We start from the raw sequence: 26,410 nt of genomic DNA on the forward strand, positions 1-26,410 counted from the left end.
CTAATTGCACTTGTCTCGACCTAACAAACAACATGTTAGAATAGTTTATTTTAGAAGTTACATGAGACTACAAGTAGAAATACAACAAAAGCAGTTTTACATATATGCATGTAAGTGTGATGTAAGTGTGAGACGATACACACACAAACCACCCAGGCCCCTCTTTTTTGTTTTTTTAATGTGTTGTTAATATATCACCTAGTACATCTGTCACAAATCCAAGTTTCATTTAATAATGTTTTGGCATCTTTATTACCACACACTGGATGATACTATGTATTACATTCTGGGCATTGCACTAATTTGTCAAAATAAAAAAAATTTGGTCGATTGCATGGACAATCCATTTCAATTTTATGATGCGTGCTTTTCACCTGAATTGGTGATTTTCTGGAAATTTTTGGAAAAGGTTCAAATTTTTTTCTTTCTAAACATTTTATTAAGTGTGGTCTCATCTGGCTTTCATCATAGATCCATTGACTAGTTCCAACCTTTAATAATGATTTTGAATTGTTACAGCCAAATTCTACAGCATTAGCAATAGCATACACTCCACAGTCATTATTATTGGTCTGCAACACTGGACTGTAACTGATTGAGATTATTCTCAATAAAATGAAAATAAATCAATATTTTTCGAACATTTATTCATGAAATAACAGAAAGTATCAGTGAAAAATTCCAGTGTCAAAAAAGAGGTGTATTATGGCGCCTTTACCGGTGATACAAGCGGTTTTCTATTCTCCCGGACGGCATCCGACGTCCGGATTTTACACTGTGCCGAAACTTACTTACATGGTTGACATTTTTTTTTTTTGAGAAACTTGACTATCTGATCAAAAGGTAGTAGGTAAATTGACAAGGACACCAACCACCTGTTGAGATACTAGCGCTAGAAAGTTATTGGCTTCTTTGGCTGTCCAGACAGTACTTACTTTTACTTACTTTTACTTTTAGAGGTTTATTTCTCGCCCTCCATCAAACACTAAAGGTCTGTTCAGGCGGGCCTTGGTGTATGAAAAAATAATTCCTTTCCAGTTAATATTTTGCTCTGTATCGTTATCAGTTATTTCGCTAGCATTTGTATTCAGGCTTAATAGTTTTCAGGTCACTATTATAACACTTTCTAAAAAGATAAGTCTTCAGGTTTTTCTTGAAGGCAGCCACATTTGTGCTATTCTTGACATCGAGTGGAAGGTCGTTAAAGTACTACATTGGACCCCTCTCTCTAGTTACGCTTCATTTTTTCCTCTGCCTACACATACACCGAATAGTCTGGCCGATTTTATACACCTGACAGCATTGAGATTACCAAACAAAAACCTGAAAAAAGAGGAAGAGAAATAAGATAGAATAGTGTGCCAGAGTTTACTCTCATGCTAGAGAACTCTAACCCAAGACAGTGGAAGACTATGGTACAGAGGCTATGGCACTACCCAAGACTTGAGAACAATGGTTTGATTTTGGAGTGTCCTCCTGGAAGAGCTGCTGACCATAGCTAAAAAGTCTTTTCTACCCTTACCAATCTTAGTGTTGCCAGGCGTATGATGACAAAAAAGAATGTGAAAAGATTAGACCAGACTATTCGGTGTATGTGTATGCAAACGGAAAATGACCCGTAACCAGAGAGAGGTCTTTGATGTGATACCGTCTGACCAGTCAAAGGACCCAAAATAACTCTTTGGCCGTAGTATCTCAACGGGTGGCTGGTGCCCTGGCCACCCTTCTATCTTCTACCCAAGATTGTATAACATGAGCTAACTCAACATCCGAAGGATTGATGATAATTAGGCTTTCAAAAAGGTCTAGAGTCTAGACTTTCCTATTCACGACAATTTGATAGCGTGGATTGAATATATTACACTCGGATTGTACTATATGATATTCTAAATACTTAAGAATGTATATGATAAACAAGTATTTTAGGTCCTGCATAGTACAGTTTTCAGTTTGTGACAAAACCGGAAAAAAACAGCCATTAGCAAACAAGCAAAACAGTCAAGGCCGGAAAGCACGCTTATGGTGCTCGGACTAGCGTATTAAATTGAATTAGGTTCGTTAGTTCGTTCGTATGCTCGTTTTCGAGTGCCTTGCATAATATCAAATGCACGGGCTCTTGCACTGAGGCAGCCCGTAAATATAAGTAGGTGACATGTTGGCTTTGAAAGCAATAGTCGACTACGTAACGTGACAAAGTTCATTTACAAATACGTGTTCTTTGAAATGAAAGAAGAGATGATTTTCGCGATGCGAAAATAAGACGCAGTTTCATTCTGAGAGAGAGAGAGAGAGAGAGAGAGAGAGAGAGAGAGAGAGAGAGAGAGAGAGAGAGAGAGAGAGAGAGAGAGAGAGAGAGAGAGAGAGAGAGAGAGAGAGAGAGAGGTGGGGGAGGGATGGTGGTAGGCGTTCAAGTTACTGCAGTGAGAAATTGTACATTCCAGATACGCATATCAAAGAAATGAATAATTGACAATTACTATTCAGGCAAAAGCTTTGCTTCCATATCACTTAAACGGTGGAGCTGTATTCTTCATTGAATGTTGGAATGAAAAAATAAAATATTCATCATCGAAACGAGAAAATTTTGTAATGTAGGTAAATGTTCTCACATGATGACATTACAGATGGCATTAACTCCAAAGATATTTGACTAATTGTTAATGCGAATTATTAAGAAATTGATCTCAACTCATAAAGAAACAATTTAAAACTTATGTTTTTTTCTATCTATGTTATGAATTTGGATAAAATGTGATATATGTGATTGTTGTGAAGGTGTTTTCTTATCAAAAATACTTTCGAATCTAAGACAGAAGGGCAAATGTTTGGATGTGTTCACTACTCGATAAAAGTTGGCTTTTAACCTTCTTACGCCTCCATAAAGATAAATTTTTGTTTAATAAACAAATCTATTAAAAAACTAAATATATAATCGAAATATTGCAGTTATATTGTATTGTGTGAATAAGTTTTACAAAGACTCACTGATATTAATTTCAGTTTGATTGAAAAGAACAATCCTACATACCAAAAATGGCGTCTGCAAGGTATGTCTGCGAAATTTGTGTTTTATTATTTAGGTAAAAAGAGTAGGAATTACATGTCATTTTCACCTGCGAGTTTGTTGAAGTATATTAGAGACATTGGTAGTTTGTGCAGATAACACACTGTACAAAGCACCAGTAAACGAGCTTTGTTTCTGAACTTTTCCAGATTAGTAATTTTAGGCTTAAGCAACAGTTGTTGATAACGCTAAATGTTCTTTGTTATGCCCAAAATGGCTCTCGAATTAGCTTCAGAACCGTTTTGTGAAAGCAATATCTAGACATATATAAGCGGGAATTGCATCCGTTAATTTGTTCGTTAATAACGATGACTTAAGCTTGGGATGAGAGTTACTGTAAGCTGAGACAAAAGGTTACCTTATAGGCTCCAGAATCTCAATGGCCGCCAAGACCCTATTGTTGGTCAGAATTCGTAAATTGAATTTTTTGACACTGAAAACAGAAGGGGGCCAACCTTGGCATACACAAAATTCTATTTAGGTATTTTAAACAGTCGCTTCCATATACAGTACTTCCTATTTAAACTTTGGAAATCTTAAGATCATCCTTATTAATATTGGGTAGAGTAGTATGTATGTAGTTGCACTGGGTGTGTTTCCATCAAAATACTCTCTCACACGACTAACATGCGTAGTGAAATGTACTTTTGTGGTGTATGTATGATAGCAGCTATCTGGTTATTATTGTACTGTATTACAGGGAAATGTAATCTTGGAAAAAAACTACTTTTTCAAAACTTTACCGCCATCTGTATGCATGTTGATGGCTGGCTAAGAATACGGCAGTCTGAAGGGGGATCGCAGGGGTCCATTACAACCCATGTCAGTTAATTTTGTAAGGATATGCCTTGTAGGTTAGGTTAGGTGGGGGAAGTTTAAGTTGTGTGGTGTTCTTGTGTAGACATTTTGCAGAACATCTTCCCACAGAAAATGGGAAGAAAATTCACATTCTCCATGCAAGTGTAAGGAACTGGCCGCTGATATACAAAGGCTCCGTACCTTTTGCCAGCGTAGGGGAGTAAAGAGATTCTGTAATATAAAATTGCGAGCCAATGCCGAACAAAGACTAGTAAATGAACAATGTACATTAGTTTGATGGACCAACATACACATAAATGCTCATAATTAAATTTGGATAATGAGAGGCAGGGTTAGGAAGTATTCTCATTTTCTATGTGCGTGGCAGCCCTGGTGAACCAAATATCTGCCTATGTATTGCTATTGCTCGGGTTCAGGTTCGGGGTTGAGGTATAGCCTTTACATCAGCTCCTCTATAATTTATCTTTCTCTTATACTGTTGTCTTTTCCTCCACATCAGGTTTAATATTTTTTTTTTCAAAATTTCTTTCACTGAATAAAAATGATCCTATTATTTTCTCTAGGGCTTCCTTGTAGGGTTGTTGAAGCTCTATTTCATTTCTTTCTTTTCTATCGTATGGCAAAACAAAAAATGGGTCAATTCTTCTTCCTCATTTTTACAAAAATTACAGTTTAGATTCCCCCCCCCCCGTTGTGTATTTACAATGTTTAGTTTTAATGTATTAGTTCTTGCATGAAAAATATTACTGATGCAAATGTATCATAGCCTCTTTACCATGGCCTTCCACTGTCTTGGGTTAGAGTCCTCTTGCTCTAGGGTACAATCAAGCATGCTGTTATACCTTATTCATTTTTCTCTTGTTTTTTTAAGTTTTTATAGTTTGTACATGAAAGATCTAATTCAATGTTGTTACAGTTCATAAATATTATATTTTGATTGTATTACTTCACTTGTAGTGTATTCATTTCCTTGTTTCCTTTATGCGCTGGGCTATATTTCCTTGTTTGAGCCCTTGGGCTAATAGCAACCTGCTTTTCGAACTAGTGTTGTAGCTTAGCCTTCAACCCTTTTACCCCCAGGTTATTTGGAAATTTCCAACCCTTAACCCCCAAAGGTTATTTTTTTTTAAAGAACATTTTGCAGTATATTTTTTTTTAGATTGCTCTAACAGCCTTAATTTTCGCCATAGAGAGGTCAGGTTGGTTTCATTCTCTTGAAAAATGCCTGAAGTTTCTCAAAAAATTATCAAAAACATGCAGAAAAAAATATTAAATAGCATTTTTTTGCAAGGTCGTACCGGTACGTCCATGGGGATAAAGGGATGAGTTTTGTGAAACGTACCAGTACGTCCTTTTGGGGGTAAAAGGGTTAATAATGATTATAATATATTTCTTCTTTAATTTCTTTCTTTTACGTTCTATATATCGTTTACCTAAAGCAAATAAGGTACTTAATATATACAATCTTAAGTCTTAATGAACTTAATATTAGTTTTATTATTTAAATAACCCAGTTATAGTGCCCCATTCCTTAAAAGTTGTAAATATAATTTACCGTATAGCAACATGGGAAGGGCTACTGTTTATGTTAGATGTTTTGGTATGCAATCTCAGAAATAATTCTTTTGCTTTGGTATGCCATCGCAATTGTTTTAATAGTTAAAAAAACAAGAATAATAGAAAATATAATGTCTCTTGCTTTGCTGTGGGCTCTCTTTGCTCGTGAAAAAATAAAAACATCAATCTCCGTATGTACTGGCAAGCGGAATTGTTGAGCAGCGCATGCTAACATCAATGATTGATTACTGTCTTATTTCCTAGGTAATTATTCCCGGTGTATATTTTTTAGAAAAACTAATGGTTCTTGCTTCTCCGTGAAGCGAGATCGCTACTGAGATCGCATACGAAAGCAAAAGCACGACTTTGAGATCGCATACCAATTTTTGCACAACATCATTGATATACAGTAATTTATCCATCCGTACTCATTGTTTGTCTTATGATTTTATATAGGTGTTTGTACCTTTTTGTTGTTTTATTTGCATGACTGGAAAGTGTCTCATATTTATTTTAAACATCATCTCTGTTACCTAACCCTTGCAAAGTAGGAGGTCTGACTGTACTTTGGTTTTAGCTGTTCTTGCTCTGACTTTGGTAACTCCTACATTGTAGTGTCATGTACTCTGACTTTGGCCTCGCTGGTGTAGGAAGAGTCAAGATAGTTTTTCTTGGGGAGTGGGAAGTATAAGAATCTGAAGTGTTTCGACATCCGTCATCCAACTACTGCAGTGACCCCATTGCATATGCCCTGAATCGATCCTCAGAAAGTATGCCTTGGAGCCCAGGGCCGTTGTTACCCCTCTACTCTGACTTGCAGTAAGAATTGTACCTGGTACTTTTGCTTATGCGGGTTCCCATGCCAGTTTTCCTCCCATTGCTGTTGGCCTGCTGGATTTTCGTCAGCCCATACGATAATTTTTCCTGTTCTGTCTTTTGAGACTGAATTGTCGTACTCGTTGTGAGAGGGTGTAGTCGCTGAGTCTCCGGAGCATGCTGCTTTGGTAAGGGATGAGGATGCTTGGGGGCAGGATGTCTTGAGGACTTCGGGCTGCTATCCAGAGGCAGCTGAAGTAGACTACCATGAGTCTGAGAATTTCTTTGAAGAGTATAATGTCCTGAGGGAACAACCGTGGCACCACCTAGGGGAGGACATCAGACATTGATTGACAATTTGTGGCCCCTTAAGGATTGAAACCCTCGTTGGAGTTGCCATGGTTGGTTCTAAAGGACTTGGCCCTGGATTAGAGGAGTAAACAGAGCTGAGGATCTGAGAAGTCATTCAGATCCAGCAGGGCAAGCAAGATCCTGCCTCCTCCCTTCTCTCTAGATTCTACATGACGTAGAACACTGTGTCTACACTTCTGCTGATGATCCGTCAAGTCTGCATGCTGATGGAGTTCTTGTTGTAGAGTCTCAAGGTGAAAGGGACGTCATTCTCGGCCTCTTGGGTAGGCGGCCATAGAGGCTTTGGCCTTAGCCTTTCTCCATGTATTTTTCTGGCTTGACCAGTAGTCAGGAGCTTTAACGGTCTTTGCAAAGCCAACGAGGTTGTCGACCTTTGAGGCTTTTGAGAAGTACAAGAGTCTTATGCTGTTGTGTGGGAAGGCAGACACCTGTGGGCTAACTTGGTTTTGAAGAGCCCACTAGTTTTACGCTTCTCTGACAGGTTACTCCGGAGGTGGTGTTGGGAGTTGCAGAACTCGTCGGTGCAGGATACCGTGTCTCTTCTGCCGGAGAGCCATGAGCAGACAACGGTGGCATGTGTGTTTGTACTGCTAGGGTCCTATCAGTCCGTATGAAAGGAAGGGAGCTGTGGGTGTCATTGTTTTGCTTCTCCTGAGATCAAGTATTGATTACTTTCAGGGAAGAAAGTGAACCTTCCAGTTTGGGTTCCAGGGGACTTCCAACCCACCAAGCTGGGAGTCTCCCTAGTTAAAGGGGTAGGGTTTGCCTGACTTGTAGGAACAAATGACAAATTCTTAACGTAATTTGTATTTTCCCTAGCCATACAAACCTTAGTCCTTTAATCCTAATCCAACTTCCCTCCTCAACCACCACTCTTAGTCCTCGTTCTTCTTCTTATTTGTTTACATCTTTTCCCACTTTTATGTGGGGTCGATGTTTTTGGTCAGCTTTCTCCATCTACCTCTGTCCCACACCTCATCACCGGTTAATCCCTTTGATCGAAGGTCATCCTTGATACAGTCCACCCACCTTCCCTTTGGTCTCCCTCTCCTTCTCGTTCCTTTTACCTCCATTTCCATCACTCTCCTCCCAATATACTGTTCATCTCTTCTCATGACATGACCATACCACCTCTTAGCCCTCGTTGAAAGGTCAGAAGTGATGGCTATGTGGCTCCTCGGCCTGCACCCTCACTAGCTAGATAACCACTTGTCATCCAACTTTAATGACCGATTCCAGCAGAGTGCTGAAATAATCTCCCTAATGAAATGACTCTGGTTTTTATTGCTAGGAAAAATAGAAATTACTTTTGAAATTTGTCATATCTCATTGTATGTTTAGGGCAGGTTTGCAGGTACAGTACTTTATTCTGGTATTCTCATATTTTATTTGCTGCAAATAATTCTGTAGACCGTACCATTTAAGAATCTTTTTTATTGTTCAGTGCTTTATATTATTTACTTGCATTTTAAAATTTATAATACAGCACTTACTGTATTATTGTAATGTACAGTTGTAGAGACTATCCTAGAAAAGAAGTGTCGGTGATTTGAGCCTTTTGGAAGCGTTGTAGAGGCTGTTCATTGTTTGATATACAGCATACATTTTTTATACTTCTTATTGTTGTACTGAACGATAGAATATTTATCAGCAATGATTATATTTCCATATGATTTTACTATTATTTTTGGTTTCACAAGGAAAAAGAAATATATTGTTACTACATCCAAACTGGTAAAATATGGACTATTATTTTTTTCAGCAGGGGAAGATTCAATGAAGTGTGCTGTCCTCAGCATCCAGATGCACATCTTATCGAAGATTATCGTGCTGGAGACCAGATTTGCTCAGAATGTGGCCTTGTAGTTGGAGACAGGTAAGATGACGAGAAATATTCAGTGTGCTTCACGGATCTCGTACATATTTTACTAATAACTTTCTTTTATAAGTCAAATCAAGTCCTTTCAAGGCTGATACATATCTTTCAAAAGTTCAGAATTGCAGCGAATGTATTTATGTTGAACAGGCTGAAATAAGTCTTTTTAAATATTTAACTTAGCCGGTGAATATATAATAGCTGACGCTCCGGCGGCTCGACAGAAAAACACAAAAACTCGCGAGCGATCTCTATGAAGGTTGCGGGTGTGCCCACCAGCGCCAACTATCGGCCAGATACCGCATATACATGTAAACAGCTCCAATTCTTCTCTGTCGGTCTGATCGACAAGACATACCATTACTCGCTGTTAACCTGAAGTTTTTAAATATTTAACTTAGCCGGTGAATATATAGCTGCAACTCTGTTGCTCGACAGACAAAAACTGTACAAAAAAAACTCGCCAGCGATCGCTATACAGGTTGTGGGTGTGCCCATCAGCGCCATCTGTCGGCCAGATACCAAGCTCTATGTAAACAAAGACTCAATTTTCTCTCTGTCGACGTGTCGACAAGACGTACTTTACTCGCTGTTGCTAACTGGAGTTTTTCACATCATCTTTGGTGAAGTACTATATTCTGGTTTTGAGCTTTCGCTGTGCAGGGTTTTTTTTTCAAATAAATCATTGAACTCTTTTTTTTGTATCGGATTCATTGTTGATGACTTAGATCGTTTTTTTGGAATTTTCCCTTGACCAATTCAAAATGGCTGACCCTTCACAAGTTCCCAAATTTAGAAAATGCAATGCTAGGGACTGTTCTAGGCGTCTTCCGAAGGCTTCTATCGACCCTCACACTGTTTGTTCCAATTGTCGGGGTAAAACCTGTCAATTGGAAGATCGGTGTGAGGAGTGCGTGGGCCTTTCGGAATTCGATCTTATCGAATTTGAAAAGTACACACGCAGGCTAGAGAGAGATAGAATTAGGAGAAGTTCTTCTAGGTCTATTGATGTTTCCTCTCCTCATGCCCCGCAACCTATTCCTTCCCCTGTAGTGGTTGTTCCTAACCCCCCTCCTAGCACTCAGGAACCATCGATGGCTGACAGAGTAATCGTTCAAGTCGAATGATGCGTGCCATCCATGCCCTGGGGGAGAGAGTTGAGTCCCTTGCAAGTGACCGCAATCAACTCATGGCGGATGTTAAGGAGCTTAAGTGCCAAAGTGCAGTGGGAAGTGATAAAGTGCCAAGTGAAAGTGTTGTGAACAGTGTTGCGCTTGAGGGTTCGTCTGTTCGTGCCTGTCGTCCTCCTAGTCCGGGATCTCTTGCAAGCTCCCAAGTCCAGGGGAGAAGCAATGTCGCACGACGCATGGGTTCGAGAGGCTTTAATCAGCGAACAGACGTTCCCTCCATGGTATCAGGCGTATCTCCCCAAGATCGCCCCTACCTACGTAAGATGAGAGAGCCCATTTATACCTCGTCGTCTGAAGGTGTTTCTAGTAAGAAACTTTGGACCAAGGTCTCACGACCTTTAAAACGTAAATCGGTCCCTTCAGGACAAGTCCAACGTCCCGGTTGTAGCCACTGGGTCAGTTCGGACTCGGTGCCGTCATCTAATGACTGCTCACCACCTAAGAGAGGCAAAGCGGTACCGCTTCAGTCACTAACACCGTCTGTCGCCGCACCTGCTCCCGTAGACCCTAAATGGGCTTTGCTGCAAGACATGCAGTCCAAGCTTACGTCTTTGATGCAGGACTTTCATGCGGAGAAGGTGGCTGCCGTACCTTCTAGCCAACAACCTTCCAAGCGATCGGTTGTGCGTCCTGTTGACGCTGAGGTAACCTTCTCGCGTCTACCAGTTGAGGTGGTTCCTCCACCGATGCGATCCAGTGTGGGTTGCCAGCTGCACGTTGACGTTAAGCGACGCACGGAGGTGGTTGTTGACGTTCAGGACGTTCAACAACCATCAGAGGTGACTTGTTTTGACGCGGTGCGTCAACCTCCGCAACCCGGTGTGGTTTCCACTGCTCAACCCAGTCGGTCTAGACAGTCTCGGGTAGACGCTGTGCGTCCTCGCGCTCCCATGGTTGTTGACAGTTCACAGACTGTGCAGCAGTTCCATGACGTTGCGTCCGGCTCCGTCACGCATGCACCAGTGCGACCGGACTCAGCGAACCAGACGTTGCCCACTCCGTTGCCGTTTCCTCATCAGTTTTTGGATGAGGAACTTTCTGATGATGATGTTGCTGAACAACAAGATGATCAACAATCAGAACTGGACGAGCCTAAGTCAACTCAACCATCTTTGGACTTTAGAAAAGTCTTGGCTATTTTCAAAGAGTTGTTTCCTGACCAGTTTGTTTCTGTGGCTCCTTGTTCTCCGCCGTCAGAGTTTGTATTAGGCATGCCTTCTGCCGCACCTGCTTTTACTAGACTCGTCCTCGCACGCTCGTCTAAGAGAGTTTTGCGGCTGATAGGAGACTGGTTAGAGTCCAAGAAGAGTTTAGGGAAGACAGCATTTGCCTTTCCCCCAGCTAAACTCTCTTCTAGATCGAGCGTCTGGTATGCCACGGGAGAAGTTCTCGGCTTGGGAGTTCCTGCCTCTGCCCAGGGCGACTTCTCAAGTCTTGTAGACTCTCCCCGACGCCTTGCCATGAGACGCTCGAAGATTTGTTGGTCATCATCGGACCTGGACCACCTTATGAAAGGGATCTTTAGGGCTTTTGAAGTCTTTAACTTTTTAGACTGGTGCTTAGGAGCCCTGAGCAGGAAAATCTCTTCGACAGATAAAGATATTTCTTTGCTCATTATGTCCTGCATGGACAAGGCCGTCCGTGATGGGTCCAATGAGCTAGCTGCCTCATTCATGTCCGGAGTCCTGAAAAAGCGAGAGTCTCTCTGCTCGTTCCTGTCTGCTGGAGTTACACCATGCCAGAGATCTGAGCTTCTCTTTGCTCCCCTTTCCAAGTGCCTGTTTCCAGAAGTCTTGATAAAGGAAATTGCTGCTTCGTTAGTGCAGAAGGACACTCACGATCTAGTTGCGTCCTCAGCTCGCAAAGCTCCCCCTTTGCCTTCATCTTCCGCTAGACCGAGGATAGACACTCCAGCGTCTCGCTTTATTCCGCCCTTTCGTGGCAGAGCCTCCAGCAGAGGAGGTGCTCGTGCCGAAGGTAGTAGGTTGGCCAGGGCACCAGCCGCCCGTTGAGATACTACCACTAGCGAGGTATTGGATCCTTTGACTGGCCAGACAGTATTGCATTGGACCCCTCTCTCTAGTCACGGCTTATTTTTTCTTTGCCTACACTTACACGGAATAGTCTGGCCTATTCTTTACATATTCTCGTCTTTCCTCATACATCTGACAACAATGAGATATTTAACACTTCTTCACCAAGGGGTTAATTACTGCACTGCAATTTGTTCAGTGTACTTTCCTCTTGGTAAGGGTAGAAGAGACTCTTTAGCTATGGTAAGCAGCTCTTCTAGGAGAAGGACACTCCAAAATTAAACCATTGTCCTCTAGTCTTGGGTAGTGCCATAGCCTCTGTACCATGGTCTTCCACTGTCTTGGGTTAGAGTTCTCTTGCTTGAGGGTACACTCGGGCACACTATTCTATCTTATTTTTTTTTCTTCCTCTTGGTTTTTTGAAATGGTGTGTTGGGCAGGCTTAATAGAAGGGCCATGGATGCCTGGTGGTTTATCAAGAGGTTGTCTTTTCCTTTTTCTGATTTTTTCTTCTCAAAACCATCCTTACTGTCCTCCCTTCAGTTGAAGTGGCTATCCTGGAGGGTATTTAGCCTTGCATGGTGTATCGGCTCCTCCATGTTGACCAGTTTTTCCGACTTTTTACTATAGTCTATGGATATCATCAATCACTTTTATTATTATTCTGTACATATTGTTTTTGTTTTAATTCTTGTTAATCTAGTTTTTAAGTATGATGTCTCTTTTTTATTTCTATTAATTCTTATGCTGTCTGGAGACATTGAGCGAGATCCGGGACCAGTACGTCCTAGATTTCGTCAATGTCGTCTTCTGTATTGCAATATTCGTGGTCTTCATGCTAATATCCGAGACCTTACAGTTGCGTCTAGACAGTATGATATTCTTTTGTGCTCAGAAACTTTGGTTTCTAATATGAGGCACTCATCTGAGCTCCTTATAACTGGTTTTAAGAAGCCAATAATGCTGAAACGTGATTCCATTCCTAGGGCCAGGGGAATGGCGGTGTATATTAGGACCGAGTACCCTGCCTCTCATAAGTCCTGCTATCAATGTGGATGTCATGAGATTCAGGTAATAAAAGTTTGTGGCAGGCATAACAACTTTTATTTGTGTTCAATCTACCGGAATCCAGACATGGATGATTCTATCTTCGATTGTCTTCTTACCATTATGGCTAAGATACAAGATGATGATAGAAAGGCTTCGTTTGTCTTTGTTGGTGATTTTAATGCTCACCATAGGGAGTGGTTGAGTTCTATCTCTCCTACCGATCGCCATGGCTTAAGAGCTTTAGACTTTGCCTCGGAATCAGGCTGTGAGCAAATCATAAATGAAGCTACTCACAGGTCTGGTAATTGCTTGGACCTCGTATACACTGACTCCCCTGGCGTTATAACTAGTAAGGTTGGTTCTCCAGTCGGGACTTCTGATCATGCCTTGATTTCATTATTAGTGAAGACTGAGCAGCCTGTCCCTGATATATCATATTCTTGTAAAATTTATATGAAATCCCAAGCAGACTGGAATGGGATTTTGCATGATCTTTTGTGCTTGAATTGGTCACAATTATATAATAGTGTAGATCCTGTTGTCCCTTTGAATGAGAATCTAGTCAACATAATTGATAGGCGTATCCCTTCTCGTGTGCTAAGGTACCGAGTGAAGGACAAACCGTGGTTCAATGATGATTGTAGACGTGCTTATTTGGAGAAGCAGGAGGCCTATCACCTTTGGAAGGGTAACAGATCAGATTTAACCTGGAACAACTATACTCAGCTTCGAGCTTTTGCTCAGAGAGTTTATGCCTCAATTGAAAAGGAGTACAATTTAATCATAAAAGAAACCCTCTCTGGTACAACTCAGGAACATAAATGGTGGTCTACCCTTAAATCTGCACTCTTTGGTGTAGATGCAACAGTTCCTCCTTTACTTAAACCAGATGGCTCAGTCACTCACTGTCCAAAGGAAAAGGCAACCCTTTTGGCTGATGTTTTTGACAGTAAACAGAGTAATGAAAAACTTGAACTTCCTCATTCCTGTTTTCCTGAGGCTAAACTAACTAGTTTAGCTTTTCGATCTCGTGAGATTAAAGCTCTGTTGATGGACCTTGATGCTTATGGAGGTGTAGACCCTAATGGTATTTTTCCCTTGTTTTTTATAAAGACAGCAGATTTTTTAGCTCCAAAGTTATCTGTTATTTTACGCAAGTTAGCAAGAAGAGGAGCTTTTAGCACTTGTTGGAGAATTGGTAATGTTACTCCTCTATGTAAATGTGTTTGTGGTAGCTCAAGTCCCACTGATTACCGCCCAATTTCCATAACTCCCATATTATCTAAAGTTTTTGAACGTCGTCTGGCAAAACGTCTTAATAGGTTTGCTGAAGGTAATCATCTATTCCCTAGTTTGCAATTTGGTTTTCGGAAAGGCCTTGGAGCATGTGATGCCCTTCTTACAATCTCCAATGCAGTACAGAAATCCCTTGATTGTGGTCGGGAAGTTCGTATGATTGGCCTTGATTTTAGTGCTGCCTTTGACCGTGTTAATCATGAGGCCCTTGTTTTCAAACTGAAACAGTTGGGAGTGGGTGGGTCGTTTCTTAGCATTATTATTGATTTTTTAAGTAGTAGATCTCAAAGAGTTGTTGTTGATGGGCACCATAGTTAGTATAGGAATGTGATATCCGGTGTTCCACAGGGTAGTGTTCTTGGCCCATTACTTTTCATACTATATACACATGACATGTGGTTTGGCCTAGAAAATAAGCTTGTTGCATATGCAGATGATGCTACTCTCTTTGCATCAATTCCATCCCCTGAATGTAGATCTGGGGTTGGTGAATCCCTTAATAGAGATTTAGCTAAAATTAGTGCATGGTGCAAATTATGGGGTATGAAGTTGAATCCTAACAAAACTCAAAGTATGATTGTAAGTAGGTCAAGGACGGTGGCTCCTCAACATCCGGATCTCAGTATTGATAATGTTTCTTTAAATTTGTATGACTCTTTCAAAATTTTAGGCGTGATTCTTGACAGCAAATTTACTTTTGAGAAACATATAAGGTCTGTGTCTTCTTCAATTGCACAAAAAATTGGCTTATTGAGAAAGTCTTTTAAGATATTCGGTGATCAATCTATTCTGAAGAAGTGTTTTAATTCTTTCATTCTACCTTGTTTTGAGTATTGTTCTCCTGTCTGGTCTTCAGCTGCTGATTCTCATCTTAATTTGTTGGACAGAAACTTACGGTCTATTAAATTTCTTATTCCTGATCTAGATATTAATCTCTGGCACCGTCGTTCAATTAGTTCATTATGCATGTTGCATAAGATTTTTCATAACTCTGACCATCCTTTACATTCAGATCTCCCTGGACAATTCTATCCTGTTCGTAATACTAGGCAGGCAGTTAATTCTAATAGCCAGGCCTTCTCCATCATAAGACTCAATACTACTCAGTACTCCAGAAGTTTTATTCCAGCTGTTACCAAGTTGTGGAATGATCTTCCTAATCGGGTTGTTGAATCAGTAGAACTTCAAAAGTTCAAAGTTGGAGCAAATGCTTTTTTGTTGACCAGGCGGACATGAGTCTTTTTATAGTTTATATATGACATATTTGTTGTTGACGTTGTTAATAGTTTACATATGATATATCTCTTTTGACATTACTTTTTTTAGAATGATTTATTGTTAATTTGTTCTCTTCAGTTATTTATTTCCTTATTTCCTTTCCTCACTGGGCTATTTTTCCCTATTGGAGCCCCTGGGCTTATAGCATCTTGCTTTTCCAATTAGGGTTGTAGCTTGGATAGTAATAATAATAATAAAAGGGAAGCGAGGGAAGAAGAAAGGTTCCAAGTCCTCTAAGGGCAGAGTCTGACTGCCCGCAACTTCAGACAGCAGTGGGAGCCAGACTCAAGAACTTCTGGCAAGCCTGGGAGAGGAGAGGCGCAGATTCACAATCTGTGAAGTTGCTCAGAGAGGGGTACAAAATCCCTTTTGTACACAAACCCCCTCTAGCAACGTCTCCCATCGATCTCTCTCCCAGGTACAGAGAGGAAGAAAAGAGACAAGCCCTGAAACTGGAAGAGTGTCTTTTGCTAGAGAAGGGAGCGGTGGTCAAAGTCTCGGACCTTCAATCACCGGGATTCTACAACCGCCCCTTCCTAGTTTCAAAGAAGACAGGAGGGTGGAGACCGGTGCTAGACGTCAGTGCTCTGAATGTCTTTGTCACAAAGACGAAGTTCTCCATGGAGACCACAAAGTCAGTCTTAGCAGCGGTCAGAAGGGAAGACTGGATGGTCTCCCTAGACCTAAGGGACGCCTACTTCCACGTCCCCATTCACTCAGACTCCCAACCTTTTCTGAGATTCGTTTTCGAAAATGTGGTCTACCAGTTTCGGGCCCTGTGCTTTGGCCTAAGCACAGCTCCTCTCGTGTTTACGAGGCTGATGAGGAATGTGGCCAAATTCCTCCACTTATCGGACATCCGAGCCTCCCTTTATTTGGACGACTGGCTTCTCAGAGCCTCTTCCAGTCTTCGCTGTCTGAAGGATCTCAAGTGGACTCTAGATCTGACCAAGGAATTGGGACTCCTAGTCAATTTGGAAAAGTCGCAACTGGTCCCATCCCAAACTATTATGTATTTAGGGATGGAGATTCACAGTCTAGCTTTTCGGGCTTTTCCGTCGGCCCCCAGAATAAGTCAAGCCCTGTTATTCATCCAGAACATGCTGAAGAAGGAACGCTGCTCAGTCAGGCTGTGGATGAGTCTGGTAGGGACGCTGTCATCCCTGGAACAATTTGTGTCACTAGGAAGACTACACCTCCGTCCGCTTCAATACCATCTAGCTTTTCACTGGAAAAAGGACAAGACGCTAGAAGCGGTCTCGATCCCGATTTCCGAAAAGATGAAGTCTTGTCTGACTTGGTGGAAGGACAATATCAACCTAAGAGAGGGTCTTCCCCTGGCTGTTCAGACTCCCAACCACGTTCTCTTCTCGGACGCATCGGACGTGGGCTGGGGCGCGACACTAGACGGTCGGGAATGCTCAGGACTGTGGAACTCGAGTCAGAGGAGCATGCATATCAACTGCAAGGAGCTGTTGGCAGTACATCTGGCCTTGAAAAGCTTCAAGTCTCTCCTTCGAGGCAAAGTGGTGGAAGTAAACTCAGACAACACCACGGCCTTGGCGTACATCTCCAAACAAGGAGGTACCCACTCACTGACGTTGTACGAGATCGCAAGGGACCTGCTCATCTGGTCAAAATGTCAAGACATCTCCCTAGTAACGAGGTTCATCCAAGGCAACTTGAATGTCATAGCAGATTGTCTCAGTCGGAAAGGGCAAGTAATTCCAACAGAATGGACCCTCCACAAGGATGTGTGCAAGAGACTTTGGGCCACTTGGGGCCAACCAACCATAGATCTCTTTGCAACCTCGCTGACCAAGAGGCTTCCAATCTTTTGCTCCCCAGTCCCGGACCCAGCAGCAATACATATAGATGCCTTCCTCCTAGATTGGTCACATCTGGATCTCTACGCATTCCCACCGTTCAAGATTGTCAACAAGGTACTGCAGAAGTTCGCCTCTCACGAAGGGACAAGGTTGACGTTAGTTGCTCCCCTCTGGCCCGCGAGAGAATGGTTCACCGAGGTACTTTGATGGCTAGTAGACGTTCCCAGAAGTCTTCCTCTAAGGGTGGACCTTCTACGTCAGCCTCACGTAAAGAAGGTACACCAAAGCCTCCTCGCTCTTCGTCTGACTGCCTTCAGACTATCGAAAGACTCTCGAGAGCTAGAGGCTTTTCGAAGGAGGCAGCCAGTGCGATTGCTAGAGCAAGGAGAGCATCCACCATTAGAGTCTACCAGTCGAAGTGGGAAGTCTTCCGAGACTGGTGCAAGTCAGTTTCTGTATCCTCGACCAGTACCTCTGTAGCTCAAATAGCTGAGATTCTCTTATACCTGAGAAAAGGACGATCCCTTTCAGCTCCCACTATCAAGGGCTACAGAAGCATGTTGGCATCGGTCTTCCGGCATAGAGGCTTAGATCTTTCCAACAATAAAGATCTTCAAGACCTCCTTAAGTCTTTTGAGACCACCAAGGAGCGTCGTTTGGCTACCCCTGGATGGAATTTAGACGTGGTGCTAAGATTCATCATGTCAGACAGGTTTGAGCCGTTACAATCAGCCTCCCTGAAAGATCTCACTCTAAAGACTCTTTTCCTGGTATGCTTAGCCTCGGCTAAAAGAGTCAGTGAGATTCATGCCTTCAGCAAGAACATCGGATTTTCGTCAGAAAAAGCCACCTGTTCGCCACAACTTGGTTTTCTAGCCAAAAATGAGCTGCCTTCTCGGCCTTGGCCTAAATCTTTCGATATTCCCAGCTTATCGGAGATCGTAGGCAATGAACTAGAAAGAGTCTTATGCCCTGTTAGAGCTCTTAAGTTCTATTTAAAGCGTACCAAACCTTTACGATGCCAATCTGAAGCTTTATGGTGTTCAGTTAAGAAACCATCTTTGCCTATGTCAAAGAATGCTTTATCATACTTTATCAGATTGTTAATACGAGAAGCTCACTCACATCTGAGTGAGGAAGACCGAGCTTTGCTTAAGGTAAAGACGCACGAAGTTAGAGCTGTTGCAACTTCCGTGGCCTTTAAGCAAAATAGATCTCTGCGAAGTATAATGGACGCAACCTATTGGAGAAGCAAGTCAGTGTTCGCGTCTTTTTATCTAAAGGATGTCCAGTCTCTTTACGAGAACTGCTACACACTGGGACCATTCGTAGCAGCGAGTGCAGTAGTGGGTGAGGGCTCAACCACTACAATTCCCTAATTCCATATCCTTTTAATCTTTCTCTTGAAATGTTTTTAATGTTGTTTTTATGGGTTGTCCGGAAGGCTAAGAAGCCTTTCGCATCCTGGTTGATTTGGCGGGTGGTCAAAGTCATTTCTCGAGAGCGCCTAGATTAGGGGTTTGATGAGGTCCTGTTGTATGGGTTGCAGCCCTTGATACTTCAGCTCCTAGGGGTCTATCAGCATCCTAAGAGGATCGCGAGGCTCCGTAAGGAAGACGTACTTTCAAGGCAGAGTAATCGTTCAAGTCGACTTCCTTACCAGGTACCTGTTTATTTTGTTTTGTTATTTTGATAACTTCTAAAATGAAATAAAAACTCTTAGCTCATAAAATGTAAACATATTTTACTGGTCTCTACCCACCATCCTGGGTGTGAATCAGCTATATATTCACCGGCTAAGTTAAATATTTAAAAATGATATTTTAATTGTAAAATAAATTTTTGAATGTACTTACCCGGTGAATATATAAATTAAATGACCCTCCCTTCCTCCCCAATAGAGACGCAGTGGGACGAGGAGAAAATTGAGTCTTTGTTTACATAGAGCTTGGTATCTGGCCGACAGATGGCGCTGATGGGCACACCCGCAACCTGTATAGCGATCGCTGGCGAGTTTTTTTTGTACAGTTTTTGTCTGTCGAGCAACAGAGTTGCAGCTATATATTCACCGGGTAAGTATATTCAAAAATTTATTTCATAATTAAAATACCATTTTTCAACAGTCTTGGTGAAGTACTTCCTTTTGGTTTGAGCTTTCGCAGTGCAGGTGTTTTATCTTCAACTTAAACTCTTGAACTCTTTTTTGTATAGATTTAATTGTTGATGACTTTGGATTGTTTTTTGGACTTTCTTTGACTTTTCAAAATGGCTGACCCTTCTCCAATTCCTAGATTTCGTAAATGTAATGCTAGGGATTGCAATAAGCGTCTTCCAAAGGCCTCTCTTGACCCACATACTGTGTGTTCTAATTGTCGGGGGTAAAACCTGTCAATTAGGAGATCGGTGTGAGGAGTGCGTGGGTCTTTCGGAATTCGATTGGCTTGAGTTTGACAAATATTCTCGTAAGCTAGAGAGAGATAGGGTGAGGAGAAGTTCCTCTAGATCGTTAGAATTTTCCTCCTCCCATGCCCCTGAACCTAATCCTTCCCCTGTAGTAGTTGTGCCTGAACCCTCTACTAGCACTCAGGAACCATCAATGCGGGATATGTTACGTGCCATTCATGCTTTGGGCGAGAGAGTTGAGTCGTTAGCTACGGACCGTAATCAACTCATGGCGGACGTAAAAGAATTAAAGTGTCAGAGTGCCACATTAGAAAATCGTGGGAAAGTGATTAGTGCGCAAAGTGTTATCAGTGTTGCGACCGAGGGTTCGTCTGTTCGTGCCTGTCGTTCGCCTAGTCCGAGACCTCTTGCAAGCTCCCAAGCCCCAAGGAGAAGTAATGTCGTAGGACTTATGAGTTCGAGAGGCTTTAATCAGCGAACAGACGTTCCCTCTATGGTTTCAGGCGTGTCTCGTCAAGACCGCCCCTACCATAAGACGAGCGAGACGGTTTTCTCCTCGTCATCCGAAGGCTTTTCGCGTAAGAAACCGTGGAGCAAGGTTTCGAGACCCTTAAAGCGAAAGTCAGTCCCTTCAGGACAGGTCCAGCGTCCTGGTTGTAGCCATTGGGACAGCTCTGACCCTGTGCAGTCATCGGAAGACTGCTCGCCGCCTAAACAGAAGCGTAACACAGGCTCTGAGAGTCTTAGTGTAGGCAATGTTTTGCAGTCACAGACGTTACCCTCGTCTCTTACCGCACCCATTCCCGTTGATCCTAAATGGGTTGTACTGCAAGACATGCAGAATAAGCTTGCCTCTCTTATGGAGGACTATTCTGCTGAAAAGGTTCATGATGATCCTCGCCGTTTAGCTGATCGAGATCCTGGCCGTCAGCCGCCCAAACGAGCCTTTGCTCGTCCTGTTGACGTTGGCGTTACAAAGTCACGTCAGTCACGTGTCGTAGAGCCTCACTCGATGCAGTCCCGTGTTGATTTTCAGCCGCATGTGGACGTTCAGCCGCTGCCGAATGCTCTTGTTGACGTTCAGGACGTTCGCCAGCCAGCCAAGTTGACTTGTTTTGACGTTGAGCGTCAAGCACCGCAGTCAAGAGTTGTTTTGACTGCTCAGTCTAGGCAGTCAAGGCAGTCTCGAGTTGATGTCGAGCGTCCTCCCGCTCCTGTTGTTGTTGACAGTCAGTCCGTTAAGCAGTTACATGACGTAGCGTCCTGGACTGCTACTGATGCTCAGGTGCGTGTGGACTCGGCTTGTCAAGCATTGCCACCAAGGCAGGTCTCGCCCTTGCTTGTAACTCAGCAGTTATCGGACGAAGCTCCTTCAGATGAGGACGTTGCTGATCCTAATCCTGATGATAATCCTTCAGATGTAGATGAACCTAAGGCGGTTCCTCCTTCAATGGACTTTAAGAAGATCATGTTGATTTTCAAGGATCTTTTTCCAGATCACTTTGTTGCTGTTGCTCCTCGTTCGCCTCCGTCTGAGTTTGCTCTAGGCTTACCTGCTACCAAGCCAGCCTTTACTAAGCTAGTGCTTTCTCGCTCTTCCAAGAGGGCTTTACATCTTCTAGGCGACTGGTTGGTTACCAGGAGGAGTTTGGGGAAGACGGCCTTTGCCTTCCCTCCTTCTAAGCTTCCTTCAAGATCGAGCGTCTGGTATGACACGGGAGAAGTTCTCGGCTTGGGAGTCCTTGCCTCTGCCCAGGGTGACTTCTCAAGCCTCGTAGACTCTCCCCGTCGCCTGGCCATGAGACGCTCGAAGATTTGTTGGTCCTCCTCGGACCTTGACCATCTGCTTAAAGGCGTATACAGGGCCTTTGAAGTGTTTAACTTTCTTGACTGGTCATTAGGAGCTTTAAGTAGGAAGATCTCGTCGGCCGACCAAGATGTTTCCTTACTTATCATGTCCTGTATGGATAAAGCCATCCGCGATGGCTTCAATGAGCTCGCCTCCACCTTTACGTCGGGAGTCTTAAAGAAGCGAGAAACCCTTTGCTCTTTCCTTTCTGCAGGAGTTACTCCCTGTCAGAGATCGGAACTGCTCTTTGCTTCCTTATCAGCAGCCTTGTTCCCGCAACAGCTGGTTAAGGATATAGCTGCTTCGCTTGTGCAGAAGGACACCCATGACCTGATGGCGTCCTCTGCTCGCAAAGGGGCTCCTTCTGCATCCTTTGCTGTGAGACCCAGGATCGAGACTCCTGCATCTAGATTTATCCCGCCCTTTCGTGGCAGAGCTCCCAGCAGGGGAAGCTCTCGTGCCGAGGGAAAGAGAGGTAAGAAGAGAGGAGCCAAGTCCTCCCGTGGCAGAGTCTGACTGTCCACAGCCTCAGACAGCGGTAGGTGCCAGATTGAAGAGCTTCTGGCAGGCCTGGGAGAAGAGGGGTGCAGACCAAGAGTCTGTTCTGTTGCTCAGAGAGGGGTACAAAATACCGTTTGTACGCAAACCTCCTTTAGTAACAACTCCCATAGACCTCTCTCCCAGGTACCGAGAGGAGTCAAAGAGATAAGCCCTAAATCAAGAAGTGTCTCTGTTGCTAGAGAAGGGAGATGTGGTGAAAGTCTCGGACCTTCAATCACCGGGGTTTTACAACCGTCTCTTCCTAGTCCCAAAGCATACAGGAGGTTGGAGACCGGTGCTAGACGTCAGTGCGCTCAACGTTTTTGTTACAAAAACAAAATTCACGATGGAGACCACGAAGTCCGTCTTAGCAGCGGTCAGAGAAGGAGACTGGATGGTCTCTCTCGACCTACGAGATGCGTACTTCCACATTCCTATACACCCGGATTCCCAACCGTTTCTGAGGTTTGTTTACAGGAATGTGGTGTACCAGTTTCGAGCCCTGTGCTTTGGCCTCAGTCCTGCTCCTCTCGTGTTTACGAGGCTCATGAGGAATGTGGCAAAATTCCTCCATCTATCGGGAATCCGAGCCTCCCTGTACTTGGACGACTGGCTTCTCAGAGCATCGTCCAGTCATCGCTGTCTGCAGGATCTACATTGGACGTTGGGTCTGGCCAAGGAGTTGGGACTTTTGGTCAACCTAGAAAAGTCCCAACTGATCCCATCCCAGACTATTCTATATTTGGGGATGGAGATTCGCAGTCCAGTTTTTCGGGCTTTTCCGTCTGCCACCCAAATAGAACAAGCCCTGCTCAAAGTCCAGCTAATGCTGAAAAGAGAGCGTTGTTCAGTCAGGAGTTGGATGAGTCTCGTAGGGACTCTCTCATCCCTGGAGCAGTTTGTCTCGCTAGGGAGACTACACCTTCGACCTCTCCAGTTCCATCTAGCCTCTCACTGGAACAAGGACAAGACGTTAGAGACGGTATCAATCCCAGTCTCCGAACCAGTAAAGGCATGTCTGAAATGGTGGGACAGCAATATCAGTCTGAGAGAGGGACTATCCCTAGCAGTCAAGAACCCAAACCACGTGTTGTTCTCAGACGCGTCGGATTTGGGTTGGGGTGCGACCCTGGACGGTCGGGAATGCTCGGGTCTGTGGGCCTCAAGTCAGAAGAGCATGCACATCAACGGCAAGGAGCTATTAGCAGTCCACTTGGCCTTGATGAAATTCGAAAGCGTTCTTCGAAACAAAGTGGTAGAGGTCAACTCAGACAACACCACAGCTTTGGCGTACATCTCCAAGCAAGGAGGCACACACTCCCTCACGCTGTACGAGATCGCAAGGGACCTTCTCATATGGTCAAGAAATCGAGACATCTCCCTGTTGACGAGATTCATCCAGGGGGACTTGAACGTCTTGGCAGACTGTCTCAGTCGGAGGGGTCAAGTGATACCCACGGAATGGACCCTCCACAAGGACGTGTGTAAGAGTCTTTGGGCGACTTGGGGTCAACCCACCATAGACCTCTTTGCCACCTCGTTGACCAAAAGGTTACCAATCTATTGCTCACCAGTCCCAGATCCAGAGGCGATCCACATAGACGCGTTTCTACTGGATTAGTCTCATCTGGACTTATATGCATTCCCACCATTCAAGATAGTCAACAAGGTACTGCAGAAGTTCGCCTCTCACGAAGGGACAAGGTTGACGTTGATTGCTCCCCTCTGGCCCGCGAGAGAGTGGTTCACCGAGGTACTTCAATGGCTGGTAGACATTCCAAGAAGTCTTCCTCTAAGGGTAGATCTCTTACGTCAGCCCCACGTAAAGAATGTTCATCAAAGCCTCCCCGCGCTTCGTCTGACTGCCTTCAGACTATCGAGAGACTCTCAAGAGCTCGAGGCTTTTCGAAGGAGGCAGCCAGTGCGATTGCGAGAGCTAGGAGAGCTTCTACCATCAGAGTATACCAGTCGAAGTGGGAAGTCTTTCGAGACTGGTGCAAGTCAGCATCTGTGTCCTCTTCCAGTACCTCTGTAGCCCAAATCGCAGATTTTCTTTTACATCTGAGAAATGTTCGCTCCCTCTCAGCTCCCACGATTAAGGGCTACAGGAGCATGTTGGCTTCAGTCTTTCATCATAGAGGCTTAGATCTTTCCAACAATAAAGATCTCCAAGATCTCCTTAAGTCTTTCGAGACCTCTAAGGAACGTCGTTTGGCAACGCCTGGATGGAACTTAGACGTGGTCCTAAGGTTCCTCATGTCAGACAGGTTTGAGCCATTACATTCAGCCTCCCTGAAGGATCTCACCCTCAAGACGCTTTTCCTAGTGTGCTTGGCTTCGGCTAAAAGGGTCAGTGAAATTCATGCCTTCAGTAAGAACATCGGCTTTTCTACAGAAAAAGCCACATGTTCACTTCAACTTGGTTTCCTGGCCAAAAATGAACTGCCTTCTCGTCCTTGGCCTAAGTCCTTTGATATACCTTGCCTGTCAGAGATCGTAGGCAACGAACTTGAAAGAGTGCTGTGTCCAGTTAGAGCTCTTAAGTTCTACTTAGCGCGTACTAAGTCCTTACGAGGTGGATCTGAGGCATTATAGTGCTCAGTTAAGAAACCATCATTGCTTATGTCAAAGAATGCTTTGTCATATTTTATCAGATTTTTAATACGAGAGGCTCATTCTCACTTGAATGAAAAAGACCGATGCTTGCTTAAGGTTAAGACGCACGAAGTAAGAGCTATAGCAACTTCCGTGGCCTTTAAGCAAAATAGATCTCTGCAAAGTATTATGGACGCGACCGTTTGGAGAAGCAAGTCGGTATTCGCGTAATTTTACTTAAAAGATATCCAGACTCTTTACGAGGACTGCTACACACTGGGTCCATTCGTTGCAGCGAGTGCAGTAGTGGGTGAGGGTTCTACCACTACATTCCCTTAATTCCAATATCCTTTTAATCTGTCTCTTGAAATGTTTTTAATCTTGTTTTTGGGTTGTACGGAAGGCTAAGAAGCCTTTCGCATCCTGGTTGATTTGGCGGGTGGTCAAATGTCATTTCTTGAGAGCGCCCAGATTAGGGGTTTGATGAGGTCCTGTTGTATGGGTTGCAGCCCTTGATACTTCAGCTCCTAGGAGTCTTTCAGCATCCTAAGAGGATCGCTGGGCTTCGTGAGGAAGACAGACTAACAAGGCAGAGTAATCGTCTAAGTCAACTTCCTTACCAGGTACCTATATATATTTGGGTTTTGTTATGATATAACTGTCAAAAACTCTAAGCATATACGCTGTAAACTTTATTTATTCTGGTCTCTACCCACCACCATGGGTGTGAATCAGCTATTATATATTCACCGGCTAAGTTAAATATTTAAAAATGATATTTTAATTATAAAATTGGAGCTGTTTACATGTATATGCGGTATCTGGCCGATAGTTGGCGCTGGTGGGCACACCCGCAACCTTCATAGCGATCGCTCGCGAGTTTTTGTGTTTTTCTGTCGAGCCGCCGGAGCGTCAGCTATTATATATTTACCGGGTAAGTATATTAAAAAATTCATTTTATAATTAAAATATCATTTTGTAGTTACCCTGTATTATGATGTTGTTGCAGTTCTTAAAATATGTTATTTTAATTGTTCATTACTTCTCATGTAGTTTATTTCATTATTTCCTTTCCTCTATGGGCTATTTTTACTTGTAGGATCCCTTGGGCTTATAATATCCTAATTTTCCAACTAGGGTTGTAGCTTAGCTAGTAGTAATAATAATAATAGTTATAATAATAATAACAATAATAATAATAATAATGATAATAATAATAATAATAATAATAACTAAAAGAAACACTCTGAGAGTCCAGGCCTCCGCCACGGCAGCTTATTTCTCGAAATCAGCTTGCCTTAGGGTTAATTCGGTCCACCTTTTGCTCAAACTTGACCTTTGACTTAGGACTTATTGAATTTTAAAATTGAATCACTTCCACGTCTCAATATAACATTTAATCCCTGAAAGTTTCACTACTCAATGAGTAAAATTGTGGCCAGGAAGTTGTCCACAAATAGACAAACCTGGGCAAAAATATAACTTCCCAACTTTGTTGGCGGATGTAATGATGTTCATCTCTGGGTACTCTTTTATTGGTTTCTTTGTGTTCCTCCCATTCTCACTAAAAGCCAAACTGGAAAAGTGTTATAGTAGCTTTTCCCAATGCATCTAAACATCTTGTCTTTGTATCCCTCATTAATATTGATAATAATTCATGGTATAGTGGTATACCGAGTATCAATTACTGGCAATGAATGATAAAATTGTAGGTAATCACACTATAGTCCATTTCTTTTAGCGAGGCATATTTGCACCGACTCGCAACGGTGCCCTTTTAGCTCGGAAAAGTTTCCTAATCGCTGATTGGTTAGAATTATCTTGTCCAACCAATCAGCGATCA

At 43.1% G+C, this 26,410-nt stretch overlaps 2 protein-coding genes across 3 annotated transcripts in view; both read left to right on the forward strand.

Annotated features, from left to right (window-relative positions):
• Window positions 1-26,410, forward strand: part of Naxe (NAD(P)HX epimerase) — a 235,326-nt gene that overhangs the window by 71,868 nt on the left and 137,048 nt on the right. The window lies entirely within an intron of this gene.
• The window catches only part of LOC137648918 (transcription initiation factor IIB-like), a 65,390-nt gene continuing 41,984 nt past the window's right edge, over window positions 3,005-26,410 (forward strand). Inside the window, exons 1-2 of the mRNA XM_068382106.1 lie at window positions 3,005-3,047; window positions 8,391-8,504. Coding sequence (XP_068238207.1) covers window positions 3,034-3,047; window positions 8,391-8,504 — 128 coding nt within the window. The 5' untranslated portion in view covers window positions 3,005-3,033. The remainder of the gene's footprint in view (window positions 3,048-8,390; window positions 8,505-26,410) is intronic.

Source organism: Palaemon carinicauda, chromosome 10 (assembly GCF_036898095.1).
Source record: "Palaemon carinicauda isolate YSFRI2023 chromosome 10, ASM3689809v2, whole genome shotgun sequence".
Taxonomy (NCBI): Eukaryota; Metazoa; Arthropoda; class Malacostraca; order Decapoda; family Palaemonidae; genus Palaemon; species Palaemon carinicauda.